This window comes from Ciconia boyciana, chromosome 31, assembly GCF_034638445.1.
Source record: "Ciconia boyciana chromosome 31, ASM3463844v1, whole genome shotgun sequence".
In the NCBI taxonomy this organism is placed as follows: Eukaryota; Metazoa; Chordata; class Aves; order Ciconiiformes; family Ciconiidae; genus Ciconia; species Ciconia boyciana.
The window spans coordinates 1,682,025-1,708,808 of NC_132964.1; the positions used below are offsets into that span (position 1 = coordinate 1,682,025).

Sequence of the window (26,784 nt, forward strand, 5' to 3'; positions counted from 1 at the left end):
GGAGGCAAACCAGGAGCTGCGTGGTCACGCAGACGTGGGGAAGGGTTTCTCCCCACGGGTTCCTCTGCAGCCCTGGGGTTAAGCCAGACCTGGAGCAGGGAGGTCCTCTCCATCCCAGAGGTCTGTGCAGAAAGGGGGGACTCGCAGCGAAATCCCGTCATCTCTGCTGGCGCTGGTGCTGCGGCGCTGAAGGCACCTTCCAACAACCACACGCTGAGATGGAGCTGGTCTTGCAGGTCCCGAGGTGATGGACCTAGCTAAGACAACCTTTGAGAAGCTCTCAGGATGTCCTACACCTGGTAGAGCACTAGACAACTAAATCCAGTCCCAGAGCGCTTGATGAGAAGCTCTGGCTGATGCTGGAGATATCTGTGATGAGGCCATTGGACTAGAGGCTTGTTCCATGCACCAGATCTGCTTCTGAGGTGGTCACCCGGGCTCTCTGGGTAGTCACCAAGGGGTAGATTGGAGCATGAGACCCTACGAGTGGCCACCTATCTCTTGGAGATTATTTGTGCCCCAGAGCCCTTGGCCCAGATCTTCTCCAGCTCTCTGAAGACCTGAGGGACTGGCTCAGGTGGAGATACCTCCACAGAGGACTTCTGGAGTTAGAGATGAGTCCTCACCTTACACCCTGAGAAGGAAACACAAGAGGCTGTGGGCTTCCACTGGAGACCTGGGTAGCCCAGCCCAACCCTCTCATGGTTTTGGGTGCATCGTTGCAATTTTTCAGAATTAGTCTTAAACCGCAACATTAAACTCTCTTGGAGCCCTGGAGAGGACCTGTGCCACCCCAGGAGACCCTATGAGCCGCGTGCCCTGTGTGAGGGGTGGGAGGTGGCACCTCCCGGCTGGGCTGTTCGAGTGCGGTCCTGGAACCGGGCTGGGTGTCCATGGCGCGCGTGGAAGGTGATGTCGTGCCAGGAGCCGCGTGCCCGCAACCCCTCCCTTCTGCTCTTTGCACAAACCCGTGGCTTTTTCAAGCTGAAAGATCTCAACCCTTGAGTTCTTCAAGAAAACCGAGGTGGTCCTGTCTGCTGGAGCTGCAGCAGCATTCTCCTCGGGCGGCAGTGTCACCTCCAGACCCCAGGCAGATGTTTAATCCTCTTTACGGCGAGCAGACGGTGCTGCACGGCGCCAGCCTCTGGAGAAGCACCAGGATTCCCGTTGGCGTGACCCCACGTGGGATGCTCCACCTCCGGAGACATGACAGAAGGAGCCGTGTCTCCACCTCCCCACAGGCTGGTTCTTCAAGCTCCGGTGCCAGGCTGAGCTCCTACACGTCCCTACGCTTCCGCACCGAGGGAGCATGAGATCTTCAGCCCCTGCTGCCACCTGGGACCTCTGTAAGAGCCAGGCATCATCTGCCCTTGGATGATGACGCTCAACCCAGTGCCTCCACCCACCCCCGTGCCTACAAACCATTTAAGTCCCTCTGTAGAAGCCACGTTGGTGGCTGGACACCGAGGGAAAAGGCAGATGGGATCATCGCTGGGCTGATCAGGCTGTTGCCTGGTGTGTCCGTCCTTCCTGGAAGAGCGAGTGCTCATCACCTCATCGTTGCCATCGGGTTGGGTGGCCGAGTCCTGCTGAAGATCAGGGAACAGCTTCTCCTCCCGAAGCCTGGGGGTTGACAGCAGCAGGAGGAAAAAACCAGTTTTAAAGGTATTAAGGAATTCCTACAGTTCCAAGACCATCAAACTGCATCTCCTCTCATTTCCAACATCCCCGATGCCCAGAGACATCCCTCGAGCTGGACCTCCTGGAGCACGAGGACCCCTGGAGCAGCGTGAGCCACCCCCTCTGAAGGTAAGTGACCGACGCGATCGCGCAAGCTCCGGCGAGAAGCGCCTGTTCCCCTCTAGGAGGAGAGAAACGGTGGGTGTTCAGACGTAGGTGAGACGTCCCCTCAAGACGTAGCTTGGTTGACTCTCCTGGAGTGCGGTGGGACTGCTGACCATGCCGCTCTTCCCCGCTGTTGTCCCACCCCTTGCCCAGATCTGCTGATGGGGTGAAGGATCCAAGTTCATCCCGGTAGGGTGTCCACCCCCCTCCAGAAAGCCCCAGGAGCAGCGCCGGTGGGCGCAGATCCCCGGTGAGAGCAAGGGGAGCGTGGGGAGGCTGACGGAGGTCTGCAGCCGGCAGCGATGAACCCAGCCTTCTCGCTGCCCCGTCCCCTGACCCCGCCGAGGACCTAACGCCCTTCCTGCTCGTCTGTCTTCTTCTTTCCAGTTGCAATCGGTGGCTCTGGCGCACGGGGGACCCAGCGCACCCCCCCCCGCCGCCGGCACAACCCCTCAAGCGGTGGAGAACGAGAAGATGCTTTGTGCTTGACCCAGGATCGAGTGTCCACGGGGAAATTCAGCCTTAAGAAGGGAATATCCCAAAAATCGGTCCTCGCACCAGGCTGCAGCTCGCCACGCTCGTCTTCTGCTCGCGTAACGCAGCCCCTCGTGCTCTTACGGTTGGTCCTCACAGATGCATTGGAGTAACTCTGTTGCCTGCAAAGTCCTGGTACCAACCAGCACGGAGACACCAGGACTTTGGCTAAAGACGACCGTGGAGGTGTTTAAAAGACGTATAGAGGTGACGCTTAGGGCCATGGTTGAGGGGTGGAGTTGGCAGTGTTAAGTTTACGGTTGGACTCGATGATCTTAAGGGGCTTTTCCAACCTAAATGGTTCTGTGACGTTCTTGGCTTGGCCATTGAGCATCAGCATGGGCCAGGACTGGGTTTAATGTAAATTAGTGACGTCACTGGGTTCTTCTCAGCTGTGCCGGGACAGAAGCTCTGAAGGTACATGAGATACTGCTAGGCAAAGAAAAGGTTTGGTAGATCTCAGACGCGCACATCGATTTCCACGTTATTTCTTGCGGGAGATAGATAGAAAGCAAGAACTGAAGTCTGACGTAGGTGCTGTTTCCTCCACGGGAGGCCGAGCTGCTGGTTAAAATGTCGTGCCCTTCTCGGACAAAGCACAAATGCAAAGGGACAACCGAACCACCCCGCGAGGGTTCATTTTGACCGGGTTTTCCCACTTCCCTGAGCTCCAGGTTGTGTTGTTTGTGCTATTTCTCCTCATGCACGTGGTGACCCTGATTGGAAATTTGGTGATAATGGTTGTTATCAGGGTGGACCGAGGGCTGCACACGCCCATGTATCTCTTCCTAGGTGCCCTGTCCTTCTCAGAGCTCTGTTACACCTTCTCCATCACCCCAAAGATGCTGTCTGGGTTAGTGACGGGAACTCGAGCCATTTCTTTCCTGGGCTGTGCCGCACAAATGCATTTCTCCTTCACGTTTGGCTTCATGCACTCTTTCCTCCTGACGGCGATGGGGTACGACCGGTACGTGGCCATCTGTCACCCCTTGCGTTACAACACCCTCGTGACCTCCCGTGTCTGCATCCAGCTGGTAGTCGCCTCGTGTCTGGGTGGGGGTCTCCTGGGGCTGCTGGTGACTTGCTCTGTCTTCCAGTTACCCTTCTGCCAGTCCCACCAGATTGACCATTTCTTCTGCCACGTGCCCCCCCTGCTCCAGCTGGCTTGTGCTGGTGGTGAGATGGTTGCCACCGTGGTCAATGTCCTTTGCGTGACCGCCTTGTTGGGTTGCTTTCTGCTCATCCTTCTCTCCTACGCCTTCATCCTTGGCCGCATCCTGCAGATGCCTTCGGCGGAGGGGAGGCACAAAACCTTCTCCACCTGCGCCTCCCACGTCGCCGTAGTGGTGGTGCATTACGGCTGCGCCTCCGTTATCTACCTGCGATGCAAATCGCCCCACGCTGCGGGAGCGAGCGCTCTCATTGATGTGTCCTACATCGTCTTCACCCCTTTCCTCAGTCCCATCATTTTTAGTCTGCGAAGCAAAGACTTAAAGAAGGCCCTTTGGAAATCCCTGAGGAAAAGCTTCATCGTCAGGAACGCGAGTTTTTGGCCAGGCTCTAGTTTCACCTACAGGAGTGGTTATCGCTAATTTTTTTTTCCTTTCCTAGTTCCCCGCTGCTTTCCAAACAGTAGCTGTACTTTTTCCAGGACAATGAGTCATTCCCACGGCTGTCACGTCTTTTACGCTCCCTGGGCATGGCAGACCTTGCTTGGCTGGAGCGTTTTGATTTAACTTTTAGTGCTGCGAACTCAAGATCATGCAGAAGCAAGAGTGACGGCAGCTCCAGTGCCCTCGAAGTGGAGACACGGGCGACTCCGCGAGAAGCAGCAGGTGACTCGGTCTGACACCTGGTGCGGGAGACTGTTGTCCCCACCATGGGGACATTGACTGGTCTTCTAATCATGACTTTGCCTCTTCCGTTGATGACTTTGGGGCTGGTCCAAGAAGGTCTTGGATCGATTCCCTTTCGATTTGTTCCTCCTGTGACAAATTGCAAACTCAAAACCACTTGGGGACAAACACAACGTACTGCTCTCCTGTTTTGAAAGTCCCGCTTGTCTAAGGCAATTAAAGGTGGCTTTAAAAAGGTTGTTTACAATGAAAGGATTTTGTTTGATTTAACACTTAACATATTTGCAGTCCTGTTTATATGGAATATATGTGCGGGTGGTGAGCCACATGGAGAAGCCCTTGAGAAGCAGAGACTTGGAGGTCTCTCATGGGGCAGTCATGAGTGTCCCAGAGCTGTTCTGGGCTTCCAAGCAGATGAAAGGTGACTCGGAGGGAAAGATTTATCCCTTACATCCATACAGATAACTGTGACATAAGCACATGTTGGTTGTTTTGGGGGTTTTGGGGGGTTTCTGTTCATTTCTGCCGGCAGAGCAATCCACAGCAAGGCACAGGCTGGTCACTCCGTCTCTGAACAGGCACCAACTGTCTTTATTTTTCATTTTAAGTAGATTTTAGGACCAGAAACCACACCTCCTCCCTTCCTAACACGTGTGTCACTGCAGGGGGGGCAGTGAGAGCAACAGTGGGCATTGCTGATGGTGATGGACACACGTCCCTCTGCCCTTGGGAAGACCACCAGAGCAGGGACCGAGATACAGCCCTGTCTCTGGAGATGTCCTTTCCCTGAGACGCCAATGCTCACACGCACCTAGTGGCCAATTTCCCACCCCCTCAAGGCAAATTTCATCCTAATTTTGAAATTTGGTTTACTTCAGCACAATTTTTGTGCGACGGATAAACTGAAAACCTCCCTGGTCCTTCAGTGGTGATGAGCAGATCCTAAGGAGTCTGAAATTCAGAGAATGAGTATCCTTGCCAGGGAAACCGGAGGAGGTGGACACCTCCCTGGGACACCGCCAGGGTCTGACGTGGCAGCAGACCTCCTGTGGTATTCACATACATTTGCATGGCTTTGCAATCACGGGGCTCTTTCCCTTCAGGCTGGGAGGTGGATCTTCTCCTCTACGCTAAGGAATTTGAAAGGAAGGGTTAAATTTTCTGGGAAGGGAAAAGGGCAGAGAAATACTGCAGATATTCTGATGGCGTTTCGAGGGTCTTGGTGAGGCAGTTGGTGACCAAATCAGGTAGCAGGGGCTGAGCCAGGTGAGGGCTTGGACATCTCACTGCCAATATTCTGGGGGCAGACGGACAGATGCTCTGGTGTGAAAAGGCAGAGCCAACCATCAGATAAAGAATTTAGATTTACTTTACGTCCTACATTTAAATCTCATTCTGAGTGATCAAGGACAACCCTTTTGGGTGGAAGGGACATCTCATCCAAGACCACAGACTCAAAGGCCGGCTTCTGTCCTGTGCAGGACTCCATAAAAGACTCCGTGTCCACCAGGAGCTCCTGTGGAAGTAAGAAAGGCATCGCAGAAACGGGAAATAGCCTTTGTGTTTGGCGATATTCTCTTCTGCTAGATGTTTTGCAGAACTTTTCCCCACTTCTCCTCAAATTGCACCTGCAAATCGTTAGGAACCTCCTTTCTCCTGATGTCATAGGGGAGCCCAAGTCACAAGAGGGTCCAAAGTCTGCAAAAGTTGAGTAAATCTCATAAAACAATGCTGCTTCCCAAAACAGGGACACTGTAGGAATGCCTGGAGAATCAGAGGTGTCACCTCATCGCAGCCCTTGATTTTAGGGCCAAGTCCAACCAGGATTTCAGTAAAATTCCCACTTGGCCCCATTTTCACCCTGACATCATCTGCTTCATCATGAACAAGGGGAGGTGACTGATATTCCCGCTAGGAAGCATTAAATGCAGTTGTCCAGTGGGATTTGGCAGGTGACCCCATACCATCTCAATGAGCTTTTCTCTCCAACCCTCATTTCTCACCAAGCCCCGTTCCTTCACCAAAGCACAGACAGATGTCAAAGGCCCAGGCCTGAGCTTAAATGAGCTCCTGGGACCATGGGCATGGGGTGTGGCTCTCCAGGTGAGGCTGGTGAGGGCCATTAAGCCCTACTAGTGCCCTCAGGGCCTTGACGCTACCCAACACAACTGTGGCCAAGGGAACGGGCCTGGAAGAATCAGTGAAGGCGGGTGTGGGTGCCTGCCACCTTCCTGGCCCCCCAGACCCGTTGCGACCTCAGGTGGAGGTGGTGACCCACTGGATTTAAGCACATGAGTCAACGGAGGAGAAGCAGCTCAGGAGGAGTCCCTCAGCGAAGAGGGAAGATGTGATGTACAGAAGCCCCCGTCTCTGGCATTGCTCCGGGGGGGTCCAAGTCCTTCTGGTCGAGGCCCAGCCTGGGGACGGTGTGAGGCACAGCGCACTGGGACTGGGGCTGCTCGGAGCCAGGTTGCTTGGGCACGAGGCCCAAAGCTGGTGGTAAACTCTCTCAAAGGCTGAACGCTCACCCTGTCTGCAGCTGGGAGGAGGGCTGTAGTTTCAGCAGGTACCCTCTGAGCCCCATCATCCAACGAGCTTTCTACCAATCAAGTTGTGCACCTATCCAGACCACAACGTTCCTACTTGGGTACAAAGAGCATCGTGGGAGACTTGAAAGCCTTGCCAAAGTCAAGGTAAATTACTCCTGTTGCTATTGCCTTGTCCACAAGTCTAAGCAGTTCGTCGCAGGTGGCACGGAGGTTGGCGATGCGTGATTTACGCTCGGTAAGTCCATGCTGACTGTTCCAAACCACCTTCTCATTTGTGATGTGCCCAGAAATGGGTTTCAGGTGGTCTCCTTACGTGAGGAATGCTACCAGAGACTGGAGGAAGTGAGGCTGACTGGACTGAATTTCTCCATATGGACCTTCTGGCTGTGTTTGATGATGGGTACAACACCTTTCTTTCACTGGTCGTCTAGGACCTCTCCCAGTCTCCATGACCTTTCAAAGCTGATAGGAAGCAGCCTCGCAAGGACATCAGTCCCTTCTCTCGGCATCATGGCGTTCAGCCCTGCATGCCCATGGACTTCTTCAGGCCACATTCTCTCCTGACATCCCTGACTCAAGCCTCATCCACTGCTGAACCCTATCACACGTCACAGAGGCCTGGGACACCTTGAAGGCCAAGGGACAGAAGGCATTGAATACTGTCAGGGTACGTGGAGAATGTTTATTCTTTGAATTACCTGGCTAAGGGCCTCGCAAAAATTGGGAGGAGAAGGAAGGGGAGGAACACAAACGCAGGCAGTGATGAGAAACAACCCTCACCAGTCTTGTTAACTGATAAGCCACCAAGCAATTATAGGTGCCACTGATAAGCCACCAAGCAATTATAGGTGCCACTGCTAGGAAGACCAGCTTGGACATTGCAACTGATGAGACTGTAAGCCAGGAGGGAGATCCCGAGCACTGGAGCGAATGGGGATCCCAGTACCAGCTACTGGAGCCAGTGGGATCCCAGTGCCTGCTACTGGGGTGAGTGGGGGGTCTCAGCCACCAGTCACTGGGGCGGGAACGGCGTGCGTCCCAAAAACCAGCTACTGGGAAGGACTGGTGTGAGTGAGGGGCTCAGTGCCCATGTCTGGAGCGGGCCCATGGGTGACAGCCCACGTCCCTGGGGGGTGCCGGCGGGGGGATGGACGCCTGTGTCTTCCTCAGTCGTGGTGTGCACTCCCCAGCAAACTTCAAGCTGGACCAGCCAGCGAGGGGGTCCTTGGATCCAGGCTGGGGTGTCAGGGGGGACAAGGGTCCCAGGCTCCCGAGGGGACCCATGAGTGTGGGGTGCCTGTGGGATGAGCGTGACAGCGCCGGGTGTTTGCAGCAAGCATTGAGATGGCCCAGGGGACACGTGGGGTGGGCCAGAGGGCTGGGATCTGGGCGCAGGAGGGCACGCTTGTGTGGGGGGAAATGGGGCGTGGGCTCGTCGATGGGAGAGCGGGGGAAACAGGGGTGGGGGTGCCCACGCATTAGGGGGATGGTTCCTGCCCCTGTGTGAGAGAAACGGGCATGGGGACGTGCGGAGGATGGGGCCGTAAGGGGAAGGGGGATGTGGTGTTTCTGCAAGGGGGGATGGAGGGGTCCATGGGGGATGGGATGTATTTTCGAGGGGGCCAGGGCATCCCTTTGAGAGGGGAAGAGGGACGGGGTAGGGCTCAGTGAGGGAAATGGGGTCCGGGGCACGTCTCCGTGAGGGGATGCTGGGGGAAGGAGGTGCCCGTGGGAGAATGGGGGCTGAGGCTTGCTTGGGGGGGTTGCTGAGGAGTACGCGTGTGAGTGGGGTGCGTGTCCTCGTGAGAGGGCAGCACAAGGGACACGCGTGCGAGGGGACCGCGAGGCATGTCTGCAAGAGGGGAACACAGGGAGGGGTGGTGTGCGTGGGGGGCAGAGGGGTTTAGGGGCTGGCCGGGGTGTTTCTTGGCAGGCCCTCACATGAGAGGCTCATGGGGGTGGTGGTATGTCCACGAGGGGCGTGGGGAGAAGTCTCTGGGGGGGACGCACATGTGGGAGAGCAGCAGGGGCCGTGGCAGGACTGTCGGGGCGTGTGAGAGAGCTGCTGTAGGGGACACGTCCGTGGGTGGAGGAGAAGAGGAAGCGCGTGAGTTGGTGCTCCAAGGGGGGGACAGGGCGATGTGGGGGTCATGTTGGGGCGGTAGGGACGGGGAGGCGGGGGACCCACGTGGGGGATACAAGAGGGAAGGGGGGAACCGCAGCACGTGGCTGGGACAGAGTTAACTTTCTTCATCGCAAGCCCGTGGTGCTAGGGAGGTGTTGATAACTGTCCTGGTTTCCGCTGGGATAGAGTTAATTTTCTTCCTGGTAGCTGGTGCAGTGCTGCGTTTTGGAGTTAGCCGGAGAATAACGCTGAGAACACGCTGATGTTTCGGCTGTCGCTAAGTGGTGTTTACGCTGGTCGAGGCCTTTTCAGCTGCCCATGCTCTGCCAGCGAGAAGCTGGGAGGGGGCACAGCCAGGACAGCTGACCCAAACTGGCCAAAGGGCTATTCCGTACCATATGATGTCATGCCCAGTATAGAAACTGGGGGGGAGTTGCCTGGGGAGGAGCTATCGCTGCTCGGGGACTGGCTGGGCATCGGTCAGTGGGTGGTGAGCTGTTGCATTGCTTATTTTGTATATTCTTTTATCATTATTATCTTCCCTTCCTATTCTGTCGTATTAAGTGTCTTTATCTCAACCCACAAATTTTACCAGTTTCCCCCCCCCCCCGATTCTCTCCCCCACGGTGGGGGGGGAGTGGGTGAGCGGCTGTGTGGGTGTTTAGCTGCCTGCTGGGTTAAACCAGGACAATATCATACAAATGTTTTGGCTACTGCTGAACGGTGCTTGCACAACATCAAGGCCTTCTCTTCTTTCCCACTCTGCCCCAGCAGCGAGCAGGCTGGGGGTGGGCAAGGGGTTGGGAGGGGACACGGCCAGGACCTTCAAAGATCATCTAGTCCAACCCCCCTGCCGTGAGCAAGGACGTCTTGCCCTCCATCAGGTTGCCGAAAGCCCCATCCAACCTGACCTGGAGCACTTCCAGTGATGGGCCACCCACAACTTCTATGGGGCATCCACAGCTCCTCCGGGCAGCTTGTTCCAGGGTCTCCCCACCCTTCCACGCTAGCTAACGTCATGCTCAGCAATAAAAAGTGGGCTCAAAGAAGAAGGGGTGAGAGGATATCTCCCAAGGTGGGTGTAGCTCTGAAGCTGTCTGGGCAGCTGGGAGGTGGGGAGTGTTTGCTTTTGCATTGCTTGTTTTTCTTGTTCCTTCACTGATTAAACCACCTTTATCTCACCTGCCCCAGGTTTTCGTGCTTAGCTGCTGGCCGGGGTCAAACCACTGGCCAACAGTGGGGTTTGGTTCCTCCCTCCTCGTCCCTGACTTTCACTTTCGCTCTCTGACTCACCCCTGTTTCCTGGAATAGGAGGAAAGGGGCCAGCCCAGGGCACAGGATAAAAGGCAGGGCAGGACCCGGGCTGCAGCAAAGCTGTTGCAGCCCAGGGCAGGTAGCGAAGACGACGGTGAGTCCCTTCCCCTCATCCCTCCTCCGCACCCCGTGCAAGCAGCCCTGGGCACGGGGGCTGTGGAATGACTCCTTCTGACCCCAGCAAGCAAGAGGGACCCCAGCAAGTGACAGGGACCCCAGTGGGTGGGAGGAGGAAGAGGTCCAAATGTCTGCTTGGGCTCTGGGATGGAGCAAGGGGAATGGGTGGCTGGGAGCCTGCGTTCAACCCTCCTAGGCTTTGCATGCAAGTTAGGACTCGCCTAAGCTCGGACACTATGCCCTAACCTTTCCTCTCCTCCCTGCTGTGCTGGGAGTACCCGTGACACGAGGGGCAGCCTCTTGTCCCCCAGTGGCAATCCCCTTGATGTTCCTGGAAGAGGACAGGGCTTGTGAGGTCCTCAGAGAGGATTCAAAGCCCAGAAGCGGGCAGTGTTGATGGAGCTCGCCGTTGCTGGAGCGAGTCCCGGGGTGTCTGGGAGGTTGCAGTGGGGCAGCTTCTGGGTGTGGGCGTGGGATGAGCTGTTGTGCTGCCTCCACATCCACGGGGTTTACGGGAACCTGGCACTGGTTTACTGGAAGTGGGTGATGGCTGGGGCTTGTCTTCTTGCACATCCTGTGCTGGTTTTGGCTGGGACGGAGTTAATTTTCTTCATAGGGCTGCGTTTTGGATTCGTGCTGAAAACAGTGTTGATAACACAGGGATGTTTTAGTTCCTGCTGAGCAGCGCTTACACGGCGCCGAGGGCTTTTCTGCCTCTCACCCCACCCCGCCAGCGAGCAGGCTGGGGGTGCACAAGGAGTTGGGAGGGGACACAGCCGGGACAGCTGACCCCAACTGACCCAAGGGACATTCCACACCAGATGATGTCATTGCTCAACAATAAAACTAGGGGGGAGGTTGGCGGGGGGGCTGCTGCTCGGGAACTCCCTAGACGTGGGTTGATTGATGGCGAGCAATTGTTTTCATTTGCATCACATCTTTCTTGGGGTTTATTTCTCTCTCTCTTTGTTATTTTCCTTTTCATTACCAGTTATTATTATTAAATTATTTCAATTATTAAACCGTCTTTAGCTCAACCCATGAGTTTTCTCACTTTTACCCTTCTGATTCTCTCCCACATCCTGCTGGGGGGGGAGTCAGCGAGTGGCTGGGTGGAGCTTAGCTGCCAGCTGGGGTTAAACCACGGAAACCCCCAGCCTACTCGCTGGTGGGGTGGGGTGAGAGGCAGAAAAGTCGCGGCCTTGACTCTGTGTCAGCACTGCTCAGCAGTAATGAAAACATCCCTGTGTTATCAACACTCTTTCCAGCACAAATCCAAAACGCAGCCCCATACCAGCTACTGTGAAGAAAATTAACTCTATCCCAGCCCAAACCAGCACATTCTCCACCCTTTATTCCATCCCGTTTACGTTGTGCTCAGGTCCCGCACTGTCCAATACATCCTCATTACCCACCACGCCCCTTCCCATCCCTTGATACAATGCACAGACGTCATTCCCCTAGTCTGTGGACCACCCCATAAAATGTCCACAAAATGTCCACAAAAAGTCCACTGAGTTCCTTCGGTCCATGACTTTGGGCTCCATCTGTCGTGGTGGTCACTCAGGACAGGAGAGGTGATGGGTTGCGTGGAGTTCCTGGGCACCAAAGCCAGCTCAGGTCAGGTCGCTGCTGCAAGGACCTCCTGCTGCAAGGACCTGCTGCGAGGACCCTCCTTGTAAGGCTTCTCCTCCATTGGTTGGGGGGTTCCTGCTATAGTCATCCCCAGAACGTGCAACTCAAATCCTGGGTTACAACAATTTCAAGGTATTTCCATTCCAATCTCCACCCCTGGTCCCTTTGGGCCAGACCATCGGGTTTAACGTTGCAATGAACTCCTCCCCTTGGCCCTGCTCCGCCTTGGACTTATCTACAGACTGCAGTCCCTGAGGGGTGTACCTGCTCCAGTGGAACCTCATCTATGAGCCAGAGGCTCTCCAGGGCTCCACCTGCCACAGCATAGACTTATCCACAGCCACAATCGCTTTGAGGTGCACCTGTTCCAGCATGGCCATGTTCTCCATGGGCCACCATGCCTTCAGAGACAGACCTGCTCCAGCGTGGCCTTCTCCATGGGCCACCGTGACTTCAGAGACAGACCTGCTCCAGCGTGGCCTTCTCCATGGGCCACCATGCCTTCAGAGATAGACCTGCTCCAGAGTGGCCTTCTCCATGGGCCACCATGCCTTCAGAGATAGACCTGCTCCACAGATAGACCTGCTCCAGCGTGGCCTTACCCACAGCCACAGTCCCTTCAGAAGTAAACCCGCTCCAACATGGCCTTACCCATGGCTGCGGTCCCTCCAGGGGCGTACCTGCTCTGTCGTGGGTTTATCCACGGCCACGCACTTTGAGGTGCTCCAGCATGACCTCATGCACAGCCACTGATGCTGCGAGCCAAAAGCCACCACTAACGAGCCCTAGACTCTAATATACAGTGAGGCAAGCGAGCCCCATGGCAAGCACAGGAGCCTGCTGATTAATAGCTGAACAGCAATAACAGCTATAAATTTGATCTAGCACATTCCAATCAAACCTGTTGTTATCTGAAAACCTTTGTGCCCCACACTGGACACCAAAAAGGACTGTTGTGATTTAACCCCAGCTGGCAACTAAGCCCCACCCAGCCGCTCGCTCACTCCCCCCTGGTGGGATGGGGGAGAGAATCAGAAGAGTGAAAGTGAGAAAACTCGTGGGTTGAGATAAAGACAGTTCAATAGGGAAAGCAAAAGCCGCGCGCGCGAGCAAAGCAAAACAAGGAATTCATTCAATACTTCCCGTGGGCAGGCAGGTGTTCAGCCATTGCCAGGAAAGCAGGGCTCCATCACGCGTAAAGGTGACTTGGGAAGGCAAACGCCATCACTCCAAATGTCCCCCCCTTCCTTCTTCTTCCCCCAGTTTATATACTGAGCATGGCGTCATGTGGTATGGAATAGCCCTTTGGGCAGTTGGGGTCAGCTGTCCCGGCTGTGTCCCCTCCCAGCTTCTTCTGCACCCCCAGCCTGCTCGCTGGCGGGGTGGGGTGAGAGGCAGAAAAGGCCTTGGCGCCGTGTAAGCGCTGCTCAGCAGGAACGGAAACATCAACACTCTTTTCATCACAAATCCAAAACAGTGGAGTGTGGGGAGGGGGTCGCCCACCAGTGCAGGGGAGGAGGAAAGGAGAGATGGGAGCCTTGCAAGGGCAAGCACCAAGCATGTCCCTGTGAGAGGCACAGAGGATGGTGAGAGGGGGGGTTAATGGGGTTGGGCTTAAGAAATTAATGAAGAAATTCATAAGAAGCTCCCCTAAGCTTCAATTTCACCCCCTAACCTGTCCTTTCCTTAGTGCTCGTGTGACTCTCCAGTCATTCTCTTGCCCCAGCGCCCTTCCTGAGGCCGTTGCTATGTCCCACACCCATTTTTGCACGATGAACCACTCAGCAAACTTCAAACTGGTGTTCAGGACATAACGCAGAGCACTCCCACTATCCCACTGGGCTTGCAGAAACTGAGCTATTTCTGTTGTGTGGCAAAGGGGAAGGGATTGTGCCCCTCTTCTAAGGGTCATCGTTGTCTTCGCAGCACCACTTGCGAGGGGCAAAAAGGGGCGGCGTGGTGGGAGGAATTGGGTGCAAAGCATGATTTGCTTGTAAAAATGAAGTAGGATGATAATGACGGTCCCTGTTTGGACTGTGGGGTGTCCCCACCTTGTTAACCAGCCCGTCTCGCCGCTTCCTCTGCAGGCTGGTTTGCTGACAGCGATGGCGTCTGAAATCCACATGCCGCAGCCTGTCTGCCTCATTGAGAACACACAGGCGAGGGGGCTGGTGGTCCAGCAGGAGGCCCTGCAGGTGCTGTCAGAGGTCACCCAGCCTGTGGTGGTGGTGGCCATCACAGGGCTATACCGCCGCGGCAAGTCCTACCTCATGAACAGGCTGGCTCGTCAGAGGAAAGGTGAGGGAGGTCCCAGCCCTGGATGGTCAACGTACCTGGGTTTTCCTACTCTGTATTTACCACTGTTGAGAGCCTTGCGTCCTCCCCACAGGTTTCTCCTTGGGCTCCAGCGTGCAGTCCCACACCAAAGGTATCTGGATGTGGTGTATGCCTCACCCCTGCAAACCTGGACACACTCTGGTGCTGCTGGACACTGAAGGGCTGGGCGACGTGGAGAAGGTGTGGAAGAAGCAGAAGCTCCCTTTGTGCATTCCCAGCACTTTGTGGAAGCTCTTGAGGGCCCAGCCGTGGTGACCAGAGTCCCAGGTGTTCCCACCGCCTGTGGTGGCCTTCAGCCTATGTGCTGGGAAGAGCCAGAGGCCATGGGGAAGGAGGTTGGGGCAGACAAGTTGCCAAATTCCTCTGCTTTTGTGGAAAAGAGCAGCAGAACAGGAATGAGGAGCTCAGGGAGCACTTTGACAGAGGTCTGTGGGACCTTGAGAGTTAAGAGTCGAGGATAAGCCCGGCTACAGAAAGACATGGTGACAGCATGGGGGTGGGTCTCTCCAAAAACTGTTCTTGCCATGGCCTGTTGGTTAGGGGCATTCAGCGTCTGGGGATCTGGGGCTTTGCTCATACTTAGGGGGTCTTGTTGATAAGAGCCAAGGGTTGTTGTTCCAGGGCGACACCAAGAACGACACGTGGATCTTTGTGCTAACCATACTGCTCTCCAGCACCTTGATCTACAACAGCCAAGGCACCATTGACCAGCAAGCCATGGAGCAGCTGCAGTATCCTTGGTGGGACAGCAGCACCAGGGATGCCCTCCTCTCCCTGTGTGGTGGGCTAGGGATTGACAAATCCCAGTTCCTCAAACAGCTGCAGAACGTTCTGGTGGTGCCCAGTGACGTGCTTTGAGTCCTTAGGAGTCCCATGTTGTGGACTTCAGGGCTGAGGGTTTTTCTCCCTCCTCGTTTGGGTGGTTCCAGGCTGTTCTCTGTCCCCGCAGAGTCCCCTCTCTTTCCCATGAAGTGCTGAGTGGTCGCAGGATGGCAATGCTGCATTCAGAGCTGAGGTCCCTGTTTCCTTAGCCAGATTCCTAGCTATGTGATGAAGCTGTCTGAGCATGTCAAGTTGAAAGCAGCACCCAAGGAGAGTGCAGATGAACTGGAGGATTCAGAAAAATTTGTCCTTTTCTTCCCGACTTTTGTCTGGGCTGTCCGGGATTTCACACTGCAGCTGGAGGTGGACAGGAAGGAAATCTCTGAGGACGAATACTTGGAGAACTCACTGAAGTTAAAGGCTGGTGAGGGAATGGTGCTCTGAGGCTGGAGACGTCCAGCCCCAGCCCCAGCAGCATTTCAGTGTAATTCAACAACAGCCCAAGCCCGGTGAACTTGCTCCGTTGTCCTCTTACCCCACAGGTAGCGGCCCAGAGACCCAACGCTACAACGAGCCCCGAGAATGCATCCGCCAGTTCTTTCCGGATCGCAAGTGTTTTATTTTTGAACAACCGGCCAGCAGGAGGAACCTGGCCCGCTTGGAGGAGCTTCAGGATGATGAGATCAATCCTGAATTCCAGCAGCAGGTGGAGAAATTCTGCAGCTACATCTGGGAAAAGTCTCCCCCTAAGACCATCCCTGGTGGGCACATCGTAACAGGGAACTGTGAGTACTGGCTGTCCAGAGGGTTGGATGGCCAGCAGCTCTTGGGACTGTGTCTGGGGAGGGATCAAATGCGGAGTCAAACGATGCAGGTGGGGAAAGGGAGAGCTTTTCTGCTGGCTACTGTCCCTGCCTCTGGATTTGCAGCTTTTGGATGTTGCAGGTGGGGTGGGAAAGAGTTAGGAAAGGAAGTTCAGGAAGACTGTGGCATGGAGGCAGCAGGGATGTGGCAGGACCCAGGGCCGAAGGGGAGCCTGCGTTTTGTTCAGGCTGCAGACCTCTCATCCTTGGTCCTCCTTGGCAGTGCTGGGGCAACTGGCAGCGACCTACGTGGAGGCCATCCAGAGCGGGGAAGTGCCATGCCTGGAGAGCGCGGTGCTCGCCCTGGCAGAGATTGAGAACGCAGCGACACTGAAAGAGGCTGTGACATTGTACCAGGATCTGATGGAGAAGCGGGCAAAGCTGCCGACAGAGACTGTTCAGGAGCTACTGGAGCTGCACACCCAGTGCGAGCAGGAGGCACTGGAGCTGTTCATGGCACGGGCATTCAAGGAGAACATCTACTGTTTCCAGGCAGAGTTCATCGTAGGTGGTCCCCAGCGCAGCCAGAATTCCCCTAGGGACACCATCATCCCCTTAGCTTTGGGAAAATAGCATGGTCCTGGGGGGCAGGGGTCTCCCTGCCTCCTGCCAGGGGACACTTGCTGTGCCCTCTCCAGGGGAGACTCAGTCCCGATGCCTGCTCTCACAGTCTGCAGACTGGCAGTTGTCCCTGCTGCACTACCTCTTCTCGCTAGGTTCAAAGGCTGTGCTGCAATGGGGACGAAACTCAGCCCTGCCCCCTCTCTTGCTGCAGCCCAGATGTGCCTCTGCCCTGGCTGGAAGCCTCTAGCCTTCCACGCTTGCCCTGTCCTGCTGACTAATTCTTGTCCCTGTGTTTTGTGAAGCCTGTGGTCCCTGTCATGCTCTCTGCTCCTGTGCACCTTGGTCCAGAGATGTCCGTGGGCGCAGAATGCCCTCCCCATCTGTCACCTCCCAGCTGATTACCCCACAGACTGGAGATCCCAATTTCCATGTCGACCTGGCTTGACTTTTGCCTAGCATGAGAGCTGTGGACGCAGCTCAGCCTGGGCTGATGCCTTCCCTCTGCATCTTTCCGGACAGCACCAGGTACAGGCAGTCAAGGTGAAGTTCTGCAGGGACAACGAGCAGGCGTCCCGTGACAAGTGCGAGGCTGCTCTCAGGGACCTCTCCCAAGACATGGAGAGACGAATCAGTGATGGTGTCTACCGTGTGGCAGGGGGTTACCAGCTGTTCAAGGGAGACGAGCAGGCAGTGGTGGAGAAATATTGGGAAGTGCCTGGCAAGGGGGTGAAGGTAGGAACAAGAGGAGCTCCCCTTCAAGTGGAGAGGCTCCATGTCCCATCCCCTTCCCCCAGGAAACCATTTCTCCCCAGCTGCTGTTTCTCCTCTTGACTCCTCTTCTACCTGTGGTCCTACAGGCTCATGCTGTCCTGCAGGAGTTCCTCCGAAGCAGAAAGACTCTGGCCAAAAGCATCCTTAACACAGACCTCTCCCTGACAGAGAAGGACAAGGAGATGAAAAGTAACCTCTGGGCTGGAGAAATGCCACTGCCTGTAGAGGGCCAAGCATGATGGAAGGGGGACAAGAGGTACTCCTTGGGGGCTTGTGCGCTCAGCTCCTGCCCTTGCAACACCTCTGTTTCTCTGTCACCAGGTGCACAAGACCAGTATGAGAGAGCTGAGCAGGAGAGGGAGGTCCAGAGGAAGAAGGAGGCTGAAGAGAAGCAGAAGTTGCAGGACCAGTTACGCAGCTGCGAAGAGCATGTGCTTCGGCTGAGAAAGAAGCTGGAGGATTGCCATGAGAAGCAGCTGGAGGAGCACCAGATGATGATCAGACATAAATTAGAGGTACCAAGTGGGAGAGCACAGGTGCCAAGATGTGGCTAGCAGGCAGGAATGGCAAGGGGGTCCCAGCTGGGTCCCTCCTGTTGCTTCTTGGCTCTGTGCCCCTCTCACTGCACACATCATGCCCTTGCTGACAGCCTGAATATCTTCACAGGAGGAGGCAGTGTTGCTCAAAGACGGCTTCCACGAAAAAGCCTTCTGCATGCGCAGGGTGACCTCTAAACTGGAGAAGGAATATTGCCACACCAGGATCAGCTTCAGCTCCTGGATCCCTGTAGTGCTATCGATTCTGGTGGCCTTGGCATTTGCCATAATTCGCCTTTGAAGACCATGGAGGTTTTCTTTATAACCCCTGTAGTAACAATGTAAGAGAGGTGTGTAGTGTCCCCACGTACAGTTCTGTGAAATTTTGAAAGCTCTTGCTGCAAGATGCTTGTAACAGAGTATGGAAGTGACCGCCACGTTCACTTGTACCGCACCATCTAGTGCTTTCATGCATGTCTCCTCCAGGAGAAGGTGTTCTCCTCTTTCCTCCCAGAGCATCTGGTCTCTGACTTCATCTGAAGGCACAGGGAACATCTAAAGCCAGGGTGGCCTGGGGCACAGAAGGGCCATAATGCCAGCAGGCAGGTCTGGGAGCATTTTTCCATGCTCAGAACACGTCACTGGGGGATCTAACCCACCTCTTCTAGAGACCTCCTCACCAGGGCTATGGAAAACATGCCCGAGAGAGCTTTAAGCCCACTAGCAGATATCCTAGGGTCACACTTACTGCAGCAGAGTGACCCAGAAGGAGTGAGCCCATGATCCAGGGAGCAGTGGATGAAAGCCATCCTCTGCTATGTAGCTACTCCCACCCTGGTCCTTAGCAAGGCTCTTCTCACTTTGAAGTTGTCCCCACAGGGCTGCTCTGCTCTCTGCCCTCTCACCCCATCTCCATGCTGCTCCCTCTTTCCTTTCTTCAGACCAAGAGATCCCCAAGTGCCCCTTCCCAAGGGTGTCTGGGGTGATACAGGACATGGCTGTAGAGGGTTCATGGCAGGTGTGTGTCCCATTGTGCTGGTTTTGGTTGGCACAGAGTTAATGTTCTTCGTAGCCGCCAGCGTGGTTCTGTATTTTGGATTTGTGACCAAAACAGTGTTGGTAACACACCCCTCTTTAGCTGTTGCTGAACAGTGCCTGCCCAGCATCAAGACCTTTTCTGTTTCCCACCCACCAGCGAGTAGGCTGGGGGTGGGCAAGAAGCTGGGAGGGGACACAGTTGGGACAGCTGACCCCCAACTGATCAAAGCAATATCCCAGACCGTATGACATGGTGCTCAAGCAATAAAAGCTGGGGGGAAGAAGGAGGAAGGTGGGGTGTTTGGAGCGATGGCGTTTGTCTTCCCAAGCCACCATTACATGCGATGGAGCCCTGCTTTCCTGGAGATGGCTGAACATCTGTCAGCTGATGGGAAGGAGTGAATTAATTACTTATTTTGCTTTGTTTGTGCACACAGCTTTTGGTTTACCTATTAAACTGTCTTTATCTTGACCCACGAGTTGTCTCACTTTTACCTTTCCCATTCCCCCCTTCCCCAAGATGTGTGGGAATCAACCCACAACCTACTGGGGTCAACCCATGACACTCATGGGCAAAGAGGTTTCCCTCTTCCCTACAGGGAATTAAATATTCAGCTGCACCATGAGAAGAAGCAGGGACACTAACCATTCCAGTAACATGAAGGCGTAGAGGGTTTTGAGTTCTTTATGGCCAGAGGGGCTGCTCCAAAGGCAGTCACCCCAGTGGCACTAGTCCCTGACATGACTTTCCTGCTGTGTGGGCACTCCATCCCTGCAGGGGAGGTCTGGATGTGACAGAGGAAGGTCTGCAGAGCACAGCCCCTGCTCACCGAGCAAGGTCCTATGGAACTTCCTGAGGACAAAGCCCAGGCTCTGTTCCTCTGCATGCTGTTGTGCTGGTGCTGTTTTCCTCCTGAGCCCCGACACCGTGAGAGCCTGTGTTCCTCCATTGCAAGACCCCAGTCGCGGGAGCCATCCCACCACGTTTCCGTGCTCCCAACAAGATCGTAGCCCTGCAACTGCGCACAGACCTCGAACTCCTCATGTTTATTCCCCATACCACGTGCATTAACGTACAGACACTTTAGAGAGGCACCCCAGCATGTTGAGTTCCTGGAAAGGGTTGGGGGATTTTGCCATCGTGCTGCCATGTTGGCACTTTCTTGCTTACACCCAAGCACTGGAGGTGACCTGCTTAAGGTCTGTTTGGTTGCTTTTGGGATTCCTCCCGTCACATCACCCCAGACCCTTTGCTCATCGACCCTGTCTGTCACTCCATCACGGGGCTGCTGGATACTCTCTCCCTCCCATCCTTAGTTCAAAGCCCCCCTTACAAGGTCATCCATTCAACTGGCAAAGATTCCTTTGCCCCTCCTGATGAGGTGGATCCCGTCTCTCCCAGGCAGACACTGATCTGCACACAGGGTCCCATGGCTGTAGAGCCCAAAGCCCTGTCACCAACACCAGTTCCTCAGCCATTGTTGACCTGCATTAGCAGTGCTCTCCTCCTCGCAGCCTTGCCCCTGGGGCCAGCAGGCATTCCCTCCAAACCATGGAGACCTGGTATGTGGTATGAACTGAGCTGCCTTCAGGCTTTGCCTCTGAAATGAGAGGGCACCAAAATATCTCCCTGAGGCAGACTGGGGTGAGCTGATCTACTGATATGTCCTCCCGGTTAGAATTCCTTGCTCCTGCAAAAGAGGTGCACAATGTCCTGCTTTGCCCCAGTGCAGGCAAATGAGCATGGTTCCTCTCAGCCCTGCTTGACTTCTTCCTGAGGATAAGCACCTCCACCATCTGGAAAGGCAGCAGAGGTGGGCCACTGGGCAGGGGCATTTGTGCTGTGGTTGCTTGAGGCAGGTGAGGTGAATCTCACTGAGACAGCAAAGTTTACTCCAAATCACATGGAGAAGCGTAAGGGCTCTGTGCATCTGTCTGCATCTGTGCTGCTCCACATGCTGCCTCTCTGCATCTTCCACAGAGTGAAGAGGGCACTGAGGTCTGCCTTTTGCCTTCTAAGACTGAGCAAACCCCCTTCACTCAGCCTCTTCTTGTGCTTTATAAGTATCAGTCCCCTGACCATCTTGGTGACCCTGATCAGATCAGGTTGAGAATCCTGTCTGTGATGCCAATCTGTTGTGGGCGGGCGATTTAGACCCACCTTAAAGAACCACCGCCAAAGGTATCAGCAAAAGTGGTTTTATTGAAATACAATGTTGTAAAAGTGTGACTTAACAAAGTTGGATGGCAAGGTTCACTCTATTACTTACTGCACAAGGGAAATAACAATGATTCAAAACTACCAATGCAAGATCAAAGTTACCAACACAAAATCTTAGTGCACTATAATACAAGATATATGTGTGAAATCATTCACTTATCAAAGGTCTGCACTTGGTAAGAGGTCTCTCTGCCACGAGGAGGAACCTTGAGAGGTGTCCCAGCTCAAGGGGAGATCACTGCCATGCAGCCAGCTGCTGAGCAGGGAGAGCTCAAAGAAGGTGCACTCAGGCTGTCATACCAGGTCCTGCACTTGGGTCACAACAGCCCCATGCAACGCTACAGGCTTGGGGAAGAGTGGCTGGAAAGCTGCCCAGAAGAAAAAGACCAGGGGGTGTTGGTTGACAGCTGGCTGAACACGAGCCGGCAGTGTGCCCAGGTGGCCAAGAAAGCCAATGGCATCCTGGCTTGTGTCAGAAATAGTGTGGCCAGCAGGACTAGGGAAGTGATCGTGCCCCTGTACTCAGCACTGGTGAGCACCTCAAATGCTGTGTTCAGTTTTGGGCCCCTCACTACAAGAGAGACATGGAGGGGCTGGAGCGTGTCCAGAGAAGGGCAATGAAGCTGGGGAAGGGTCTGGAGCACAAGTCCTGTGAGAAGCGACTGAGGGAACTGGGGTTGTTCAGCCTGGAGAAGCGGAGGCTGAGGGGAGACCTCATCGCTCTCTAAAACTACCTGACAGGAGGTTGTAGAGAGGTGGAGTCAGTCTCTTCTCCCAAGTGACAAACGATAGGACAAGAGGAAATGGCCTCACGTTGCTCCAGGGGAGGTTTAGACTGGATATTAGGAAAAATTTCTTCACTGAAAGGGTTATCAAGCACTGGAACAGGCTTCCCAGGGAAGTGGTTGAGTCGCCATCCCTGGAGATTTTTAAAAGCTGTGTAGACGTGGTGCTTAGGGCCATGGTTTAGTGGTGGAGTTGGCAGTGTTAGGTTTACGGTTGGACTTGATGATCTTAAGGGTCTTTTCCAACCTAAATGATTCTATGATTCTAACAAAACTACAACTGGATGTAACATCCCATTCAAAGCTCCAGTTGCTCTTGGTGACCATCCAAGGAGAGTTTCCCACCAGCGATGTTCTCCACCTTTCTTCACTCTTTCTAGGACACGGTGTATCCTCTCTGCATCATGATGGATGGTAATCAGGGTTCTCTGTCCATTGTTCCGAATTCATTTTAGCAATTGACACAGGTCATCACGCTGCTACAGCTTTCTTACCAATGTGAGATTCACTCCAATGGGGGTAGGCAATAAATCTTGATACAACGTATAGTTAGATTGTAGTAATAGGTGGGACGTGACAGGAGCTGAATAAAGTCGCATCCCATAATTTCATTAAAACTACAAATACAGCTATTTGGATGCTTGTGTATACCTACCGTGGAGTGGCCTATAAATACAGACTCACAAAGGGTTCTCATACAAGTACATCCCTTTCCAACACACACAAGTACGGTCTCAGGGGTTGCCGACACACACAAGTACACATCAGGGGATGTGTATCAGAATGACAACCATTTTGTTCAGTGTCAAGACAAATGTCTTGGGCCTTAATGGTGTTGCTTTCACAAATAAATCCTTGTTGTTCCCTGTCGTGGTTTAGCCCCAGACGGCAACTAAGCACCACGCAGCCGCTCGCTCACTCCCCCGCCCCCCGCCGCAGTGGGATGGGGAAGAGAATTGGAAGGGTAAAAGTGAGAACACTCGTGGGTTGAGATAAAGACAGTTTAATAGGGAAAGCAAAAGCCGCGCGCGCGAGCAAAGCGAAGCAAGGAATTCATTCACTACTTCCCATGGGCAGGCAGGTGTTCAGCCATCTCCAGGAAAGCAGGGCTCCATCACACGTAGTGGTTGCTTGGGAAGACAAACGCCATCGCTCCGAATATCCCCCCCTTCCTTCTGCTTCCCCAGCTTTATATACTGAGCACGATGCCATATGGTATGGAATAGCCCTTTGGCCAGTTTGGATCAACAATCCTGGCTGTGTCCCCTCCCAGCTTCTTGGGCACCTGGCAGAGCACGGGGAGCTGAAAAAAGTCCTTGACCAGTGTAAACACTGCTTAGCAACAGCCAAAACATCAGCGTGTTATCAATATTATTCTCATACTAAAACCCAAACCACAGCACTACACCAGCCACTAGGAAGGAAATCAACTCTATCCCAGCCGAAACCAGGACATTCCCGTACAACACATGCGTTGACATCAACAGTTTGCCATTTGTTCCCGTTTGTTGGGCCGTATATAGAGTGCAGAGTACAGTCCCGTGGTGATTAATCCCAGCGCAATGAGTGGGTGTATGGTCTATACTGAAGCATTGCATATTGTCAAAACAAAAGCTGTGGCTTTACTGTCGGTGGGGTCATAAGTGAAATTAACCCAATACCACCAAGACTGGAAATCCGTTTTGAATGGAGTTGCATTATCCCAAATTACCTTTCGATCTCAGTGGGCAAGGTGCTCTTATCGCCTTCCCTTATAATTGCTGTTACAGTAGATTGCACCCACAGCTGAGAAACGTGGGTGGTGCAGAATGTACTATAGTTACCATATTGATTAGCAGAAATAAAAGAAGTGAGCGTCTCCACTCCATGCGTCAGGCTTGTCAATGTGTAAACTGAATTGGGTCCATGCTGGAAATTATCAGTCCTGCAAGAAGGATGAGCGATCCTCCGATGGCCATCTGCATCTCCAGGGGAGGTGTGCTGGGATCGTTCCTGGTATCATTCCCGGAAAGGGAAAACAATACAAATCTCAGCGGGGTTTTTCCAGACGGGTGACCCCTTCTACTTAGTGGCTCAACTCATTTAACTGCTTGGACTAAAGACAAAAGTCCCTTTTCCCACTTGGAATATCTCTGTTCTGTCTCTTTAAATGTGGTCGAGCTAAACATTAAACATCTTTTTGTCCCGTTTGCCTGGTTTGGGGTAGATTGCACTAAGTACCATGTTCTGCAAAACCCCATTCTGCTATAATAGGGTCGCGGGGGGTGTACTGGTCCCAGTGACTGATACGTCTTTAATTCCTGTATTAGGGTTTTATGGCCTCTTCGTGTTCTTGGTTCCATTTCCACCGTTTTCCCTTTCGTAAAAGTGAGTACCGCGGGCGAGCAATGATAGAAAATCCAGGTACATGTTTCCTCCAGTACCTAAAGTACCCATAAGTTGTTGTAATTCTTTCCTAGATTGGGGCATCTGTAGTGGCTCTATTTTACTTAGGGTGTCTGGTGGAATTGCTGCACTACTTAGGATCCACCAAGTACCTAAAAATTTTACTTCTCTACTTGGTCCCTGACATTTTTCAAGTGGAACTTCAACTTCTGCTTTATATAGTGGCCTGCCACGCTGCTGCTGCTGCTTCCCCCACCCTTTCAGGAGAAGTTCCTCTGATGAGAATATCAGCTATATATTGGTACAGCTTCACATCCTGAGGAAGTGGGACTGTCTGTAACAGTTCAGCAAGCGCGGCATGAGCAAGCGTGGGTGAATGTTTATACCCCTGTGGGAGTCTGCTAAAGCTGTGTGGTATACCTTGCCAAGGAAACACAAGTTTCTCTTTATCCTCCTCCTGCAAGGGGACCCTAAAGAACATCTCTCTGACATCTAGCACTGCCATCCATGGATGCGTGGCTGCTTGTAGCATGGCTGTTCGAGTTTCAAAGTTGGGTACTGCAGCTGCTAGCAGAGCTGTGTGGGCATAACGATATATGATGATATATATTATTATGCTGATAATCAGTTGTCAGGCGCCATCTCCCATCCGGCTTTCAGACTGGCCAGATAGGTGAATTGTACAGGGAGTGGGGAAATAATGTGCTGTTTTTCTAAGTCTGTTATTATGTCTGAAATTCCATTTTGTGCTGCAGCAGAAATCGGATACTGTGGCACGTTGGTGATTTCTGGGCTGTGCAGAGTACACGCACTGTAGGCTCCCAGTTTTTACTGGGGTTGGGTCAGTACTTGAACCGAAGGACCACATGCTGCCATCTGGCAGGTGCCTGTTTTGTCCTGTCAAAACACTGAAACCCAAAATATTTCCATTGTGCTTTTTAGCCCCAAAGCGAGTAGATGACATGCACTTCTTGCCCAGGAGCCATAAGTTAACTTTCACAGTTTGGCAAATAACGCTTGCTCCCTTTACCCTGCTGAATTTAACTCTTCACTCGCTGGGTTGCACACCAAACTTCTTGGCATCCTGTTGTGTTAGCATTGAAATTTGTGCTCCCATGTCTGTTAAGAATTTCACTAGCTGTCATTGAGGACCAACTGGAATCAGAATGTAAGTGCATCTTTCATTTAGGGGCTTTAATATTGTATAATCTACCATGGCAGATAGCGGCGTATCATGGGACACTCCCCATGTGTGCATGGCTTGTATGCAGGTGGCTTTTGTGACAGCAGTGGCGAGCTCGCTTAGGGAATGGCTGGGAATTATGGAAGGTTCACCTTGTTCCAAGGCATCTCTTCCCCCAGCCCAGTAGGCTTATCCTACTGGTGACAGAATGGGCCTCATTCACTGAGTCAGGTCCCAGGTTTAAGAAAACCCCCGGACCCCAATAACCGTGTGCTTTGCCTCCACTCAACTCAGTCACCGCCGCTCAGGCAGACACGCCACAAATATTCAGTTTCAGTTTCACCTGGCTTTCTGCCGTATTTCTCTTGTAAGTTTGCCAATTGCAAGGCAAGCCAGGGAGTGGTTCGCGTTGAGGTCCTTCAGAGTATTCTGCTTTAATGGTGGGTCTAGCCTCATATTCAGGGGAATCTGAGAGGAACAGGGTGGTCATCATTTCCCTCATCATAGGTGTCAGGATCACCCCAAATGTAACTATCCCAGTCCTCTGGAGACACTATTAGTTTCCTAATTTGCACGGGGTTAGGGGGATGTGGAGCGGCATGAGCATCATCTCAATTTTTTCTTCAAACTTCTGTTTTTTCTCCTTTTCTTCCTGTGACTACTTCTGTAGCTTCTCAATTTGCAAGGACAGTAATAGCTCAGCTGCCTTCCTGCCTTCTATTTCCTCTCTCAGATCTCATCTCTCTCTATCGTGGCCTTTCCTGTGCTGACAGGCGGCTTCTAGGCAGGTGTCTAACATCCTGCAAATAATTCCTTTTCCTTTACCATCTTTAGAATTTCCTCTCGCTAATTTAATTGTTCTTCGATTGTGCATCCGTCACAGGACTCCACAACCTCCCTGGGCAATCTGTTGCAGTGCTCATAGGAGAAATGCTCCAGTCTCTTCATCATCTTTGTGGCCCGTCATTGGGCTCTCTCCAGTGTGTCCATGTCTCTCCTGTACTGAGGAGCCAAGAACTGGACCCACTACTCCAGCTGTGGCCTCATCAGCACTGAATAAAGGTGAAGGATCACCTTCCTCAACCTGCTGGCAATATTTTGCCTAATGCAGCCCAGGATACCGTTGGCTTTGTTTCCCACAAGGGCATGTTGCTGGCTCATGTTCAACTTGGTGTCCACCAGAAGCCCCAGGGCTTTTTCTGCCAAGCTCCTTTCCAGCTGGGAGACCCCCAGCATAGCCTGGTGCATGGGGTTCTTCCTCCCCAGGGGCAGGACTTGGCTGTTCCCCTTGTTGAACTTCATGA

At 53.5% G+C, this 26,784-nt stretch overlaps 1 protein-coding gene across 9 annotated transcripts in view; it reads left to right on the forward strand.

Annotated features, from left to right (window-relative positions):
• Positions 1-19,378, forward strand: part of GIPC1 (GIPC PDZ domain containing family member 1) — a 28,795-nt gene extending 9,417 nt beyond the window's left edge. The window contains exons 1-11 of one of the 9 annotated variants that reach the window (XM_072848383.1): positions 7,753-7,771; positions 14,063-14,273; positions 14,365-14,492; positions 14,934-15,043; positions 15,356-15,558; positions 15,677-15,919; positions 16,221-16,501; positions 17,081-17,293; positions 17,419-17,521; positions 17,654-17,847; positions 17,999-19,378. In XM_072848383.1, the coding sequence (XP_072704484.1) occupies positions 14,081-14,273; positions 14,365-14,492; positions 14,934-15,043; positions 15,356-15,558; positions 15,677-15,919; positions 16,221-16,501; positions 17,081-17,293; positions 17,419-17,521; positions 17,654-17,847; positions 17,999-18,169 (1,839 nt within the window). In that variant the 5' untranslated portion in view covers positions 7,753-7,771; positions 14,063-14,080 and the 3' untranslated portion in view covers positions 18,170-19,378. Of the gene's footprint in view, positions 1-3,171; positions 3,386-3,476; positions 3,617-4,122; positions 4,482-7,752; positions 7,772-9,387; positions 9,400-10,260; positions 10,318-14,062; positions 14,274-14,364; positions 14,493-14,933; positions 15,044-15,261; positions 15,298-15,355; positions 15,559-15,676; positions 15,920-16,220; positions 16,502-17,080; positions 17,294-17,418; positions 17,522-17,653; positions 17,848-17,998 lie in introns of those variants that run through there. The other 8 variants (XM_072848385.1, XM_072848382.1, XM_072848381.1 and 5 more) reach the window with 8 other exon arrangements.
• Positions 19,379-26,784: the final 7,406 nt, after the last annotated feature.